A 17,403-nucleotide genomic window follows, 5' to 3' on the forward strand; every position below is an offset into this window, starting at 1 on the left:
TGGTCCCTCCCTCACTGATCACTAATTGAGAAAATGCCTCACAGCTGGATCTCATGGAGACATTTCTTCAACTGAAGCTCCTTCCTCTATGATGACTCTAGCTTGTTTCAAAACCAGCCAGTACAATTGACCCCTTGTCAACTTGACTCAAAACAGTCTTTTCTTATTCACCCCAAATGTCTCACAGTAAAAGCATAAATAACTTTAAAAGTCTCACAGTCTTTCCAAATTCAAACATGTTAAAATTTCAGTCCCTTTCTTTTTCCTATTAATGTAGTCATTCACTTCACATCCTGGTCACAGTCCCCTATACTACTAGTCCCACCTCACAGATCCTTCCCCCATTATCTCCTCCCCTTCTTCTTAGAGAAGGGGAAGCCCCACCCTCTTGGGTACCACCCCATCCTAGGACATCAAATTGCATCTGAACTAAGCACATTCTCTCCATCTGAGGTCTTATCAAGCATTCCAGCTAGGGGGAGGGGATCCAATGGCAGACAACAGAGTCATGAAACAGCCCCTGCTCCAATTGTTAGGGAACCCACACGAGTACGAAGCTGCATATCTGCTTCACATGTGCAGGAAGCCTACATCCAGTCCTTACATGCTCTTTGGTTGGTGGTCCAGTCTCTGAGAGCCTCCTTGGGCCCAGGTTAGTTGACTCTTGTAGGTCTTCTTGTGGTGTCCTTGACCTCTCCGTCTGGCTCAATACTATCCTCCACTCTTACACACAACTCCCTGAGCTCAACCTGATGTTGGCTGTGGGTGTCTGCATCTGTTTTGGTCAGCTGCTGGGTGGAGCAGAGAATAGTTATGAGAATAGTTATGAGTCTCAGAGAATAGTTATGCTAGGCTCCTGTCTGCAAGCAAAGCAGAGTATTGTTAATAGTGTCAGGGATTGTCTTTCTCACATGGGATGGGTCTCAAGTTGGGCCAGTCATTGGATGGCTATTCCCTCAAACTCTGCTCCATCTTGATCCTTACACATCTTATAGGCAGGACAGATTTTGGGTTGAAGGTTTTGTAGGTGGGTTGATGTCCCTCCTTCCCTCCACTGGAAGTCCTGCCTGGTTACAGGAGGTGGCCTCTTCAGTCTACACACACACACACACACACACACACACACACACCTACTAGTAGTGTCGGCTAGGGCTAACTCATTGACTCCCAGGGGCCTCCCCTCTCCTGGGACTATGGCTAGTCTCAGAGATGCCCCACACAGATTTCTGTTCTCCCTCCTGCCTCCTGTCCTCACACCTGATTCCTCCCCTCCCTACCCCCAGTTCTCTCCCTACATTCACCTCCAATGTATTTTATTTCCCCTTCTGAATGACAGTCACAAATCCTCCGGTGATCCCCTCCTTATTGTGTAGTTTCTTTGGATATGTGGATTATAACATGGTTATCCAGTACTTTACGGCTAATGTCTACTTATAAGAGAGTACATACCATGCATGTCCTTTTGGGTCTGGGTTACCTCACTAAGGATGATATTTTTACTATCCATCCATTTAAAATAGCCGATTTCCTTTAAAAGCCCACATCTCTCAATTGTGGGATCCAATAAAATAAAAAATAAACCAACTACTTACTTTAAGAGGGAGAATCAGGGAACAGTCACAAGCAAATCCAATCAAAACCAAACTCCAATTATGCAATGTCTGAGATCTAGTCACGATCTCTGGACTTCTCCAAGGGGCTTGGATCACTTTTCCAGCCCTGCCCTCCGCAGCAAACACAGCTTGTCTTCTAGCCTCCAGCTGGCTCCATTGTTGCTGTTCTTGGCAGTCAGCCCATGGTATTGGCATCTCCAGAACTTCTGGGGTCTCTTGTTATAATTGGGCTGTACTTTTACCAATACCCTCTCATGGGTTTTCTTCCTGCCTTAACTTTTCTGCATGACCTCTTCAGTCCTGAATCTTCAATTCTCACTGAGGCTGCACCTTCACCAGTGGCATCTCCTGGCCTCTTACAGTGCCAAATCTCAGCTGCTTTCTATGACCCCATCATGCCTTCAAAACCAGTACTACTGGGGTAATTCTTACACATTACCAAGTCTGGGTGCCAATAGGAGGTAGAACCATGGCAGCCACTGGAACACAATTTTTCTGTGCTCTCAGGAAACACTTCCCAGATTTCACTACAGTGATGCTGTTCTCCCTCTTAATCACTGCTAAATTCTCAGCTCCAGCTGCCCCGACTATCCCAGCAACACAAAGGTTTTGTGCTAGTAGTTCTGGTATCTTGCTAATCACAGCTGATTCTTTAGCTGCAGCTAACCAGAACCACAGAATCTCAATTCAAAATAGCAAACATCCCTGATAGCATCTTTAAACTTCCCTCTGAAACTCTTCACACCAGGTCTCTCCATCTTCTGCACTGCTCTAAACTTTCTCATCTTCCAAACTTCTAAAGAATATCCCACTGAGCTGTTAACACTCAGTGGTTTTTCTAGCTCAAAGTTCCAAGGGCCTTCCACAATCTTTCCAAAAACATGGCCAAGTCAGTCACAGCAATACCCAACCATGCTGATACCAACTTCTGTCTTAGTTTGGGTTTTATTGCTGTGAAGAGACGCCATGACTAAGGCAACTTTTATAAAGGAAAATAGTTTCTTAGGGTTGGCTTACAGTTTCAAAGGTTTTAGTCCATTATTGTCATCATGGGACAGATGGTAGAGTGCAGGCAGACATGGTGCTGGAGAAAGGGCTTAGAGTTCTACAACCTGATCCACAGGCATCAGGGTAAGAATGCCACACCTAGCTCAAGCCCACCTCTACACACCTCTTCCAACAAGACCATACAGACTCCAAGAAGGTAACACCTCTTAATAGTACCACCCTCTATGTGCCAAGCATCCAAATACATGAGTCTATCTATGGGTGTATGTGGGGGAGGTCATTCCTATTTAAGCCACAACATTATATAACAGTACTCTGTTGTGAGCCACCATGTGGTTACTGGGAATTGAACTCAGAACCTCTGAAAGAGCAATCAAATGCTCATAACCACTAAACTATCTCTCCACCCCCTAGGGATACTGTGTATTAAAAAAGAAAGCCAGAAATGGTAGAAAATGTATTTAGTATTTTCAAGGCCTTGGGCTTGATGTTCAGCACAAAAAAAAAAAAAAAAAAAAAGAAAGAAAAAAAAAAAAGAAAAAAGAAAAGAAAAGAAAAAAAGAAAAAGAAATGAAAAAACAACCTGGAATAAAAACAAGTTTAGTGTTCTTGCTTGGTTGATTTGCTTTTCTGGTGTGCCAAGACATGGTAGCTCTTTTTCTTCTTATTTTTTAAATTACTGCAGGAAAGTAGAGGGTTTTTTTTTGTTGTAGTTGTTGTTATTGTTAAACTAGTAATTGAAGCCCAATGAGAAACATGGCATGGGTTTTCAATAGACTTGGTACAGATAAGCATTTGCAATCCTTCACCATTTTCCAGTTTTGCTGAATGTCGGTGCAGAGTGGTCAGAGCTTGATGGTGCACTGTAACCCTGGTGAACATTTCATATGGATTATAACTTTCCAGAGGCTATGAACCATGCATGGGAAACTGAGTTGGGTGGGGGCAAGATGAATAGCCCTGCAGGGGGAGGTTGAGTCTAAAAAGTGGCCTCAGCTTGACAAACACATGAGACCTGGAGAGAGGAAGAGAGTAAAGGGCTGTCCTGTGTTCTGATCACCCAGTGGTCTTGCCAACCACCTGGGGTAGGGCTGTGATATAGTTTTTAAGTCAGTGGAGTCTGGGGACTATTTTAGGGGGTCATTACATTAGATTTCTAGTTCCAAAGAGGATCCTGTTGGTTGGGGGCAAACATGCTAGAGTAGGGGTGCTAAAGACTTGACCCGTGATGGGAGCATTCATATATATTTGGAAAAACTCAGATGATATAAGCCTCTATCACTTGATGCTAAAGTAGATATATTTGGAGGTGCAGATGTAGGAGATTGGAAGAGGAATCCTAAATTTCTGGCTACCATTCACTGAGATTGAGAATTGGGAACAGGCCCAAGTTTAGTAGAGGAACACTGAGAATGATTAGGCATTCTGTCTGAAGAAATAATACTTTTATACTCCCATTTTATGTCTCAACTAAATATTCACAGAGGGCAGATTTGCATTACTGAGAGAAGAAGGTATTCGATGTTTTATGGAACTAAAGAAAAAATAAGAATATGTTATATAGGATTTATCACTGACTTGGCTTGAAGACCGTTTTCTCCATAGGAAGCGCCACTTTAAAATGCCATTCCTTGGCTAGAGATGTGGTTCAATTGGTAGAGTACTTGCTTAGCATGCACAAAGCTCAAGGTTCCATCACTTGTACCACATTTAACAAAAGAACTTGAGTGTGGAGATGGTATAGTTGGTAAGTTGATAATGGTACTTGCCATACAGTCATAAAAACCGGAGTTTGGATCCTCAGCACCTACATAAAAAAGACTTAATGACTGTGCCCATAACCTCAGCACTGAGGGTAGGTTTGGGGAAGCAGAGACAGTTGTATCCCTGAAGCATATTGGCCAATCAGCCTAGCCAAATTGATGAGTTTCAAGTTCTATAACAGACCCTGTGTAAAAAGGTGAGGGCTAGAATGATGGCTATGCAGGTAAGAACACTTGCTCTGCAGAGGACAGTTCCATTACTAGCACTCACATGGTAGCTTACAACTGTGTATGACTTCATTTCCGGGGGATCTGGTGCCTTCTTGTGTTGTCTATAGGCACTTCACACATGTAGTCTACTTACATGCATGTAGGCAAATCACAAGTATTTTTTTTAAATCTTGTATTTTTAAAGGTAGAATATTATTGAGGTAAGACACCCATTATCCAATTCTTATGTCAGTTTTCACCCTTGCACACCAACAAGCACACATATATACACCCACAGGAGCATATACATATAACACATGCCCTCAAAACACTGCCCAAAACTTCAGGGTAATGGTACCTATCAATGATCCTTGCACTTTGAGGATAGAGGCAGGAGGTACAAAGTCATCCTCAGCTACATAGTATGTTTGAGGGCAGCCTACACTATGTGAGACAGCCTGCAGGGGTCGCAAAGCAAAGCAAAGCAAAGCAAAGCAAAGCAAAGCAAAGCAAAGCAAAGCAAAGCAAAGCAAAGCAAACAAAAAACCTAAGAAGAAACAGAAAACATTCTTCATATCTATTTTGGCTACATGCTGTTAATAAAGTATTAATATTTTCATAAAACTACTCATTTTAAAGTCTGAACATGAAGTAGTAAATACGAAAAAGTTGTCTTATTATTCCTTACTATATATTAAGGTTTTCCTGAAATTACAAAATATACCAAAGATATAAAAGTAAAATTAGATAAAAGTAAATTGAAACTGAGTGCAGTTCTGAGTTTATACCAGTGCTTGTTGTGGTACTATCTCAACAACATGAGTCTTAGTAGCAGTTCTCTTGGCTTTTGGTGTAGATGATGGTTCTTAGCTAAATTGATTGGGCCAAATGGAAAGTGTTACTGAATTTTTAACAGAAAAGTAAATAATATGTTTTAATAGATTTTAATATGTGTGTGTGTGTTTCCATAATGTGTATCTGTGTTCTTGAGTAGTATGTATGCTCCAAGTTTGTGTATGTGCACCACATGTCTGCAGTGCCCATGGAGACCAGAAGGCAGCTGTGAGTCCCCTGGAACTAGTGTTATAGGCCATTGGGGGACACCTGTGTGGATGGATGCTGGGAGCCAAGCTCCCATCCTCTGGAAGAGTTCTCACCCACTGAAGCCTCTCTCCAGCTTCCCTTTTGGTATATTTTGTCATATAAAATTTTACTGGAGTCATTGTAAAAATAACCATTATTTTGTTAAAATGAGTGTAAATATTTTAATGCCACAAGTAATAGTTTTAATACTTTTTTGAGACTTGATCTTTTAACTTTTGCATTTGCAATTAAAATTTCACTGAGTCCTATCCCTTATCAGGCAACTATTGACTGCCTGGAGAAGGAGAAGGAGCCAGACAAGATATGGTTTGCTGCTAAGTATGAAAGGAGTATACATTTTTTTTCTGTATATTTGCATGACTAAACTGTTTTGAGCTCCTGTGGTATATCATACAACATCTGTGGTATTTTTCAACGTCTGTCATGCATTTTCAACTTACTATCATACAGTGTTAAACAGCATCTGATAGATAGGCTTCAGTGTACAGGAGCCAGCTTCATTGATTCCCTCATGTCAAACACAGCAGCAGAAACCCTTAGCCATGGCAGAGACCCAGCAGGCATTTGTTAATTGACAGATTGAGATGTCTTCCTTCCTGCCTACACTCGATTGTTCCCTTTCTGATTTGGTATCACATATTTAAATTTAGAAGTAACTAGCTTTTAATATAGACAAACTATAGTAGTTTTCAAGTAATCCAATGTAGGTCACATACTCTAACATTTATCATTGTATATAATGGGTAATAGTTTGTATTTCTATGGAAAGGGCATTACATATGTATCCTACCTGCTGTGAAATATATCTCATGCTTCAGTTTGCTTTCATTTTATAGTTTTACTCATAATGTAAAAAGTAATTTCAGTCTAAGTTATTTTTGAAGGTGTTTATAAAAATAAGAGTAATGATAGAAATAAGTAAATATTTATGTATTTACTTTAATAATAACATCCTTTAATATTGATACTAGCATCTATGATTAAAAAACTATCTAGAAATACCTGATGATGCTAAGATACATTTCAGAAAATCAAGGAATAGAAATAGTGATCCTGGCTGGGCGTGGTGGTGCACGCCTTTAATCCCAGCACTTGGGAGGCAGAGGCAGGCGGATTTTTGAGTTTGAGGCCAGCCTGGTCTACAGAGTGAGTTCCAGGACAGCCAGGGCTACACAGAGAAACCCTGTCTCGAAAAACCAAAAAAAAAAAAAAAAAAAAAAAAAAAAAACCAAAAAAACAAACAAACAAAAAAATCAGGAGATCAAGGGGATACAAATTGGAAAGGAAGTGTGTGATTATGTGTGATTGTGGCGGAGAAGTGCTCACACACACACATACATATGCGAACATGTTAGAACTTACATTTTCTTATAATGTATATTCATTTATTGCTTGCAAAAGCCATATTACACTACAATGCTTGAGAAATGACACCCAGAATCAATTTGGGTTTGAAATCTCAGTTCTACTATTGCTTAGCTATGGTTTTGTGGTGATTTTAGCTTATACTTTTGTACCTGGAAACTCAGCATCCTTATCTCTGCTTTAGGCTAACACATATAATAATGGACTTCTGTATGACCTCTTCAAACCTATGTTGTATTATTTTTCTTCCATTTTTTCATTATCTTCAGCATCCTCATCTCTAAAGTGTACATGACAAGATCCTTAGTGTAGTAATTTGAGGATTGCCTGAAATAATCCGTGGGAAATACTTAGTATGAGACTTGTCATAAAAATTATTTTTAAAATGGTAATCTAAAATAAAGTTTATATAAATAAAGCCTTGTATAATTTGAGAAGTGAAAGCAGGATGATTAGAAGTCAAGGCTAGCCTTAGCTACATGAGATTCAACGTTAAAAATGAAAACAAAGTAAGTTTGCCGTTTTGGATCCCATACTGGCCAATAAAGTTTGTCTGTGACTAAAATTTTGTTTCGACTGAGGGGGCATGGGGATGTGTGAACACTGACTGTTGGAGATCTTTGCATATAAAATGTAGAATGACTTAAAATACTTTGGTTATCAAGATGTAGCCTTTATGTAGATGAAGAAAAGCATTTCTCAAAAAAAGAGGGGGTTTCCTCCGAGAATAATCAGAAAATGAATTATTGAGTATAATCTTTGAAATAGCTTAGTCTGTGACTAGAAGACTAAGATAGAAACAGTGCTTTCTTTTTCCTGTTGTTTCCTGCTGCATGCTGCATATTTTAACATAGAAAGCAAAATGACTTAGGGGCTTTCAACATTGAGCAATAGGAGTGAATCTGTAGTCTCTGTCCAGTATGATTAGAGGCTTGTTTGCTTGTTTGTAATGGAGTTGAGAACTTGTCGTAAGAATAACTATAAGCCTTACAAATCTTCTACTGTTAGGTACTACTCATAACACAGTTTTCAATTGTCTTCTCCCATCACCTCCCCTTTTTCTTTTTTGAGACAGTGTCTCATATGAACCAGATTGGTCTCCAAACTCTCACCTTCTGCTTCTATGTTCTAAATGCTGAAATTACAAGCCTATAGCACCACAGCCTGCTTAATCTTTTTTCCTTTCACTGAAAAAAAAAAAAAAAGAAAACCTTATTCTTGGAAATGTTGAATGCTTCAATATAGAGATGGTAAAATCCAGAAAGCTTTATCTAAAAATTATTTCATCCTCCTTTTGTGTATTCTGAAGTAATCTTGAATCCAATTTGGAGGTAAAATGAAGGATGAGGTAGACTGAAGGATGAGATCTGTAATGACCATTAATGAATTGTGGATATGTTTTATCTCATTCTTATTTTGCTGGTTAAAATGTCTTCTTTGGACAGCCTCATTTTAAAAATAAAGCAGGACACTGAGACAAGACAGGATGATGTCTATCATGCTAACTGCAGCTAGTGACATTCTGTTGTAGACATTGTGGGGGCAATGGCATGCTTTGGGAAATAAACTGAATTTAAAGCCCAGGTTCTTTAGTTATTTTCATGTAGTTTCTTCTTATCCCACACCTATATTATGAGTAGCATCCCAGGATAGTGGTAGAACTAGTAATAGTGTTTGGCATGTCACCTCCTGCCTCTCTATTAAGTACCTATGAAGATTTTAAACAGAAAAACAGAAACTTTTAATAGTTCCGTGAATTTAAAGGAAATTCAAAGACTGGTGACAAACTCTAGGGAGAATTTCATTAGCAAGAGAAGATTAAAAAGCACCCTTGAATGTCATGTTATTTATTACACTTTCTGAAACCAGCTGAGGCAAAAATAGCCAAAGGGAGCAGGGAAAGACTTGCACCCATGTGTAAAGTGGCTGTCAGGCAGACAGTCATCTTCACCAAGGAGCTTGAGTTCTTGGTTTCCTACTAGCTCACTTAGCATCCATATTTCCAGATCATTTCAGACATAAAGTAAGGCAAGAAATAGCGAAGGCTTGGAAGAGGCAGAGTATCCACAGAGAATTGTGGCTGTCACCAATACCAAGGTAATGTGTTCTACAGCCAGTACAGGAAGGAGCAAATGACATGTACTCATTTGGCTTCTTGTATAGAGAACCCTTCCCACATAGTCCAAGGTCAAACTAGCCAAGCCCAGTGAGGACAAGGATGTTCAATTGAAAGCAGGCTCTGAGAACTCAATCTTTATTTGAACTTCATGTGGCTGAAAAATCTATCTACCCAGTTTGCTGCCAGGTTCCAATCTTGTTGAATTTCTTTCCATCTTGGTAATAAGTATAAGTTTTATAAGGGCTGTGGGCAGAGGAGGACTACAAAGAGAGGAGTCCAGATAAAATGTTGCCTTGAGATTTCAAAGCAACAGCTTGTCTTGAAAATGACTTTTGTGTACCAAGAAAGTGAAGTCAAGACATCTATGCTATCTCCTGAAAGGAAACAGTAGAGATTTGCCCTGTATAGAGTGGAACAGACTGGACAACAAATTCAGGACTTTTATTGAGATAGAGAAGGATGAAGAAATCTAAAGTGGAACAAATGAACAGAATTGATAGCAGTGCTTTTGAATAGTTCACTCATTGAGTGGTCACTAAATATTAATTGCCTACCTGTTACACTAGGGATTGGTGCTGTAATACTGAGCAAAACAGATTAAGCAGTTATGGGAGACATACCAGGTTTATAGTGAATATTACTAGAAAATTTTGAGTAGATACAATCTTTAAAGCCTTCAGAAAAAAGCCCTCCTGAATATCAATAATTTTCATATTAGTTTCAGAACACAAACATGGATTTTTTCTACAATATAGGCATATGATTTCAATTTTTTCTTATATCAAGGAAAAGAAATGACCTAAGAGAATCTAGATGTAAAATTAATAATAATAAGGTATCCACTTTGGAACAAAAACCTAATCAGACTTAGACATTTTTCTAAAAACTAGAGACCATCATGGCAGATGGAACAGAGGAAAGAACTCTGTTTAGAGCCTTCTATGCTATCACTATAATTTATGTTAGAAAGCAGCAGGCCTTTGTGGGATGATGTTGGAGGCACACATGTGTGGGTGATACCTGAGAGAGAGAGAGAGAGAGAGAGAGAGAGAGAGGGAGAGGGAGGGGGGAGGGGAAGGAGGGAGGGAGGGAGGGAGGGAGGGAGGGAGGGAGGGAGGGAGGGAGGGAGGGAGGGAGGGAGGGGAGAGATCTGTCAGGTGCCATCCACCTTGTTTCTTTTGGACAGGGTCTCTCTTACTGGCATGGAGCTCATCAAGTAGGCTAGGCTAGTCAATGGGCCTCAGAAATATGCCTGTCTGTACCTCCCCAGAGCTGAGCTTACAAACTCATGCCACAACACCTTCCTTTATGACATGGATTCTGGGGATTGAGTTCAAGGACTCATGTTTGCATGACACAGCACTTTACCAATTTAGCTATTTCCTCAGCAGGAACAAGCCTAAAGACTTTAACCTTTTTTCTCTTGAAAAAAAAATAGCTACTATGTGAATTTCTTGCAAAGCATTTCATTCTTAGTAAGAATATGGCTTTCTTATATTGGTGATGTGAATGGTACTTTTCAGGGTTTTTTGTAAGCATACAGAAAATCTGTGAATGCAGGTTTTTCTTCCTCCAGATTGATCTAACCTCCTTCCCTCTTTCTCTCCCTTCTTCCTTTCCCTCATTCTCTCTTTCCCTCTTTCTCTCTTTCCTGTTTTCTCCAGTTTTTCGTTTTAGCCTCATACATGCTATCTACCACTATAGAAATAGAGGATCAACCCTCATAAATTGTTCTCTGACCTCTACACATGCAGTGTGGCAAGCATGCTCAACCCCACAATAAATAAACAAATGTAATTAATGAAAAAAATTCTCTAATATATAGTTGAAAAATATTCTCTTAAGTGATGCCATTTCTTTTGGCACTGCTTGTGGACTAGATAGTATATACTGCTGGAGGAGGCTGAAAAGAGGTATACTTGGGTATGCCAGCTTAGTTGTGTGTATCAGGAACGTTGAGCACTTGTGGCCTTTGAACCATCTGTGCGACTACAGCATTAGACCTGGAAATGAAGATGCTCTTGGAGTATGTTGATTGACAGACTATTTAAATAACCATCTATTACAAATGGAGCTTTAAGCAGTTTTTTACCATCAGGTATAAATGTTACTTATATAATGGAAAGTGACATGCACAACCATATACATATATATATATACATATATATGTATATATATATGTATGTATATTAAAAAAACAAGGTATACAATATTATGATTCCAAGTTGAGAAAAAATACTGAAGAAAATATACCAAACTGGTAAGAGTTATATGAATATTTCTGGATGTCTTCTTGATTTTGGTTCTTTTATGTCCTGTACTTTTGAAGACATTGATCGTGAAGAATTATGTTTCACACATAGCACGTCAGTGTGTGTTCTTTGCCCCCTTGCTAGCCTCTTTCTTAGCCTTCCTGGGCAATGTCTCTAGGGTGGTAAGAGGATTGTGAAACAGCGCAGTGGGTGGATGGAGATGCTCGGCCTTAGCTCCTCTGCCCACCGATAATTGTGATTCCCAGTTGGGACTAGAGAATGATTTTCCCTCTGCCTCTCTTTCCTTTTCAGGAAACACATGAAATTGTGGCAATCAAGAAATTCAAGGACAGCGAAGGTATATGTACATTTTTACTTCTGTATTTTTTTGTAAGTAAAATGTATTAGAGGTACGTTGTAGTTGTTAGACCTCTAGCCCTGTGATTTTAAAATTATAACCTTGGGGAGGGAGTGCAACTTGTTTATTATCATGCTAATTTACTTTTAAAAATATTTCCTATCTCATGCTATTAAAACATCTATTTTAATTTACAATCAAGGGTGGAATTTTTGCTCCAAAAGGCCAGATAGAAGTTTTCTTAACTACATGTTTCCACATAGATGACAATGGAAGAGATGATTAAAAGCAAATGCATGTGTAGCTCCCATAAGTGTGAGTGCTGTTGTAAAAGATGCAGCATTTGATCATGGAGGTCTCTAGCCCCTAGTCACAGCAAGGAATACAAGGATAAGCAGGATAGAGAGGGGACATTTTTATATTTAGGACCATTTTTTTTTTGAGCGAATAAGATTTTCAATAAGAGATACCATATTGGGGGGGGGGGGCTTGGTCACACCTTTAGAGCATTAAAATTCTCTGCTGGGCAAGAAAGTTTCAAACAGCCTTAGCTGTTAACTCTTACCTAACCAAAGACAAAGAAAGACTGATAATAGAAGTCTACATGGCTTTTGAGATTTAGGCAGCAGTACAGAGACCTCAGTAAAGAGACTTTCTAAATTGTAGCCCAGTTCCGATATAGACACTATACTATGATGAAGCAAGTCTTACAAACCCATGTGTTAGTGAGGTACTCCATCTTCTATGTTCACTGCTTTATGTCAAATCTTAAAAAATACTCCAGTGTGACATTGAGTTGCAAGTGACCATATGAAAAATCGGTAAGAAGGTATCAGCATCAGCCTCTGGATCGAATGTGAAGCCTGAAGATACACAATGTAGCCTGGCTTCATTGGTGCACATTTCCTAAGCACTTGAAGGCAGTAGCTTCTATATTTATGAACAGTCTCATCCCCCTAACCTCAGATATTTAGAAAGCATAAAATAACAGAAGGCTTGTAAACAAAAGGTTCCTAGGATAGCTTCCATAGCGTTTGATGTAACTAAACTATGAAGTAACTAAACTACTTATGTGGAGCTCTTGCAGATTACCTAGGGCCCTGAGCAGCCTTGTGAGGACAGTCGCTGAGGACAGTCTAAAAGGAAGGCACTGGGAAATGCTTTATAGCTTATTCTGGGAGACAGTGTGCTTAAAACCATGCCTATGTGCCTTTGATCTAATGGAAGCCGTTACCCCTGGGTAACCTACTGTGAAACCATTGGAAATAGGCTCTTTGAGCAGTGACTCTAGACTAATGACAGATGGTCCAGAGACAAATGGTGATCTAAAAGGAGTGATTGCAACATAAAATCAAAGCAGCACTCTTGTATGTGTATGGAGACATCTGACTCTGTCTTCACCTTTAAGGTCACATTGGCAAGCTGCAAAGTAATGACGACCAGCAGATCTTCAAAAAACTTTTTTTTGGGGGGGCACAGGGTCTTATGTAGACTAAGCTTGCTTAAAACCCTGTTATCTAGTCTTCTATGTCTTTACCCTGCTCCTCTGGCAAGAATACTCTTCATAGAAAGGAATGGTTCATGTCTGATGATCAACTCTTTTACAATAGGATTTATGTATAATAGCTTCATATAGGTGAAGTTGTCTACTAAACTACTATGTAAACTATGATATATAAAATCTGTTTTATTAGCAGGGCATGGTAGCACATGCCTTTAATCCCAGCACTTGGGAGGCAGAGGCAGGTGGATTTCTGAGTTCGAGGCCAGCCTGGTCTACAGAGTGAGTTCCAGGACAGGCTGGGCTACTCAGAGAAACCCTGTCTTGAAAAAAACAACAACAAAAAATATGCTTTATTATCTAAATTTCAACCAGTGTATTATAATAAAAAAATAGGAGTATTCTGATATTGTTCTCATTGTGTAGTAGCTCTCAAACATTCTTTTTATTAGTTGCCATAAAAATTCATATTATAGTAGTGAATATTCTAAATCATACATGTCTAAATTTTTGTGAAAGTAAATGAAATGATTCTATAAAAGCATTGATAAACTTAGGCTGAAATGGAAATTGTGCTTGGTCTGACTGACATTCGCATTAATGTCCCTAAATATTCTCTCAGTGATGATGTGCAGGGAGGGCATGAGAATATATACCACCTTTTGGTAGCTTTAAAAGATTATAATAACATCCTGCTGTCCTGTTAACTTGATAACGGTCCAAAAATTGTATGAAATATTTTATTTTCAATTTAAATAAAAATGTATTTGCTTTTAAATTGAAATAAAATGTGATTTAAATTTGAATTATATTTTATGTAATTTTAAATTTAAATAAAATTGTATTTAATTTAAATAAAATATATTACTATTTTATTTAAAATATATTTTTAGGTAAACTACTTTTTAGTGCAAAATATCAAATATCCTTACTATCCCAGAATAACTGATTAGTTTAAAAGACCCAAATTTTCATAGTAAATAAAAGGGTTGTTACTTTAACTGGAAAAATTAAAACTGAAATTCTGAAAATAAGTTTATTTTATAGTAAATACAAATTTCTATTATAATAGCAACTGTGTGGTAATTTAGTTTTTAGCACAATTGGGTATTATCTTTTAAGCAGGAAAGTGAATTTTTACAGTAAAGTTTCATAATTAGCTCAATAAAAACATAGCAAAAGGCTTTGTCAGTTTTCACTGTCTTAATATGTGTGTCTTCATGTTCTAGAATTAATGTATTTTGTATGTATGAGTGTTTTGCTACAAGTGTGTACAGGTCTGGTGCCCGTGGAGGTAAGGACTTTGGATCCCATTTGTGCTGAGAATCAAACTAGGGTTCTTCAAGAACAAAAACTCTTAACCTCTGAGCCATCTCTCCACTCTGTTCCACATTTTTAAGCTTTTTATTCCCTGGTTGTTAGTGGATACAACTCTGCCAGATCATTTATCAGTATCTTTGCCTATGCATTTCCCTGCAAGATTTTAATACTCTAGGGGAGGACAGAAACTTCTGTTAGGAGAAAAAGTATATAGGCAGGGGATGGGGCTCAGTGGTTGCTTTAATTCCCAGCTGCCAGCCCCACCCCCAAACAAAAAGGCATGTTTAAGTGATAACAAATTTTTATCAAAGACGATTTCCTTTGTTGGTTTTTCTTTTATTATTTTAACAGCTTCCACTTTTGGCATATCATCATAAATCTGTCATCTCAGAATTCATAGCAACACTCTGAATGACGATATAAATTTCTCTATGTATGCTTCCACAGAGAAAATTAAATATCAAATACCTAACAAGTTAGTGGTCTCTACTGAATTATTTCTGTTCATTATTTGGATCTTCTATGAATGACCACAGACTCCAAAGATACAGGGGATTCTTTGGTTAAAAGAAGTTTTGAGATTGTATATAGTAAATATTTTAGCCAGATTCTCTTTAATTTTCCTATAGCTGTAGTCTTGAACATTAATATTTAATAATCAGATGGTCATGGTGTTTTGTTTGTTTGTTTGTTTTATTGGATATTTTATTTATTTACATTTCAAATGTTATCCCCTTTACCCATCCCACCACCCTGTTTCTATGAGGGTGTTGCCCCACCCACCCACCCACTCCCACCTCCCTGCCCTAGCATTCTCCTACACTGGGGCATTGAGCCTTCACTGGACCAAGGGACTGTCCTCCCATTGAAGCCCAACAAGGCCATCCTCTGCTACATATAGGGCTGGAGCCATGGGTCCCTCCATGTGCACTCCTTGGTGGTTTAGACCCTGGGAGCTCTGATTGCTTGATATTGTTGTTCTTCCTATGGAGTTGCAAACCTCTTCAGCTCCTTCAGACCTTTTTCTAACTCCTCCATTGGGAACCCCGTGCTCAGTCCAGTGGTTGGTTGTGTATTAATAACAGATCATCATTATTAGTTATATTTGTTTGTTTATTGTATGTGTTGTTGTACAAGTGTCATATCCGGTATCTGGAGATGAGAGAACAGCTGTGGGCATCAGTTCTCTCCTTCCAGCTTGTGGGTTCTGGGGATCAAATTCAGGTTGCCAAATCTCAGAGGCAACCCCTTAACCTTCTGAGCCATCTTACTGGCCCTGGATCATCATTCTTAGATAAAGACATAAACCAAATTTATTGAAAAATCCAGGAGTGCCAATTTAAACTAGGTAGTTGTTTAATAGTAACAATGAAAAATACTGTCTATTAAACATTTATATTAGGGAAACATGTAGTCAGAAATTTTTAATTAATACTCCTTTTAATTCTTTGTACCATTACCTTTCTTTGATGAATGAAAAATTCTCTCTGCTTCCCACTGAGCCTTAGTACATGGCTACCTCCAGTGAGCTGTGCACTCATCTCTGTGTCATTGGGGTGACACAGAGATGCTTTTATATCAAAAAAATGGGTAGCATTTTATCTCCTGTTGTTTGTTTCCTATAAATGTTTTTCTCTTGAAATGGACATATTTATGTCTTTAATTCTTATGAAATGTTTAGTAATTGTATAGTCTTTCCTACAGTTGATTCCACTCTTATTTTTACCTAGAGACTAGCAAACTCTGTATTGATCTCTTAGTTTGCATGATGCTGTAAAACAAGAATTCGTGAATTGTAAACTTTAAGAGCCTAGATTCTGTATAAGAGAGGCCTTGAAACAAAATTTCCGGCCTTGATTATCTAAAGAATCTGATTATCTGAGCTGCAGCACCAGCTGCTCCTGTTACTATCATACTTCTTTCCTTTCCTGCCCAAACCAGATCTCTTTCAAACCTCAGGGATTCTTATAAGATTTGGCAACATTTTGCACTTTTTGTGATTTCATAAATTTTCTCTGTTCTTTAACTTGTACTTCATCTCTAAAGACTGAAGAGTCCTCATCTTTTTTTGGTACATAAAACAGTAAGTAACATCACCATTCCAACCTCTGGCCACATTGATTGTCCTGCTGCTGCTGTCCTGTCTTCAATCAGAGCATGGTACCCTATGGTTTCGTTCAAGGATGGATTGACTTCTCTTTTTCATTCTATCTGTTTAAAGGTCTGTTTGGGGGGCCTCTTTGGCTATACAAAGATGTCAGATTTGTGGCTTCATAAAGTAGGTTACAGCTATTCCTGGATTTCTTTTCTAAGCCCACGGCTCTTTAAAAATAGGGTTACAATAGTTTCTGCTGATCTTTAGATTTTTCTTTTCATCACTGACTTATCTTTGAATTTATTTTGCTCCTGTGAGCTTTCTTCTTAAAAAGCTGCTATCTTTTATTTTAGTGAATCTCTTGATTTTTTTTTTAGGTGTGTTAACTTGACTCAGTGGTAAGCCTGCAGAAGTAGGCCAGAGTTTTGTTTGTTCTTACTTTGCATCCTTTTGGTTACTGTTGCTTTGTCCTGGGTAGGGTGGATTGTATACTGACTGCATAGAACTTTAACAACCAGTCCAGTACTGCTTTTGTTTTGTTTGAGATAGGATATTGGTATGTAGCCCAAGATAGCCTGAAATTAAAGTTTCATATATTCATTCAGTCAGTCTTCCTACTCTCCCCCTCTCCCTCTTCCTCTTCCCTTCCACCCCTGCTCTCCTCCTTTCCTTCTTTCCCTCTCCCTCCCTCTTCC

At 38.6% G+C, this 17,403-nt stretch overlaps 1 protein-coding gene across 2 annotated transcripts in view; it reads left to right on the top strand.

Annotated features, from left to right (window-relative positions):
- The window catches only part of Cdkl5 (cyclin dependent kinase like 5), a 193,453-nt gene that overhangs the window by 113,400 nt on the left and 62,650 nt on the right, over window positions 1-17,403 (top strand). For both annotated transcript variants that reach the window (XM_085837929.1, XM_021153604.3), the window contains exon 4: window positions 11,747-11,792. In XM_085837929.1, the coding sequence (XP_085694055.1) occupies window positions 11,747-11,792 (46 nt within the window). The remainder of the gene's footprint in view (window positions 1-11,746; window positions 11,793-17,403) is intronic.

The sequence above is a fragment of the Mus caroli genome, unplaced genomic scaffold, assembly GCF_978045245.1.
Source record: "Mus caroli unplaced genomic scaffold, Mus_caroli_1 scaffold_5, whole genome shotgun sequence".
Taxonomy (NCBI): Eukaryota; Metazoa; Chordata; class Mammalia; order Rodentia; family Muridae; genus Mus; species Mus caroli.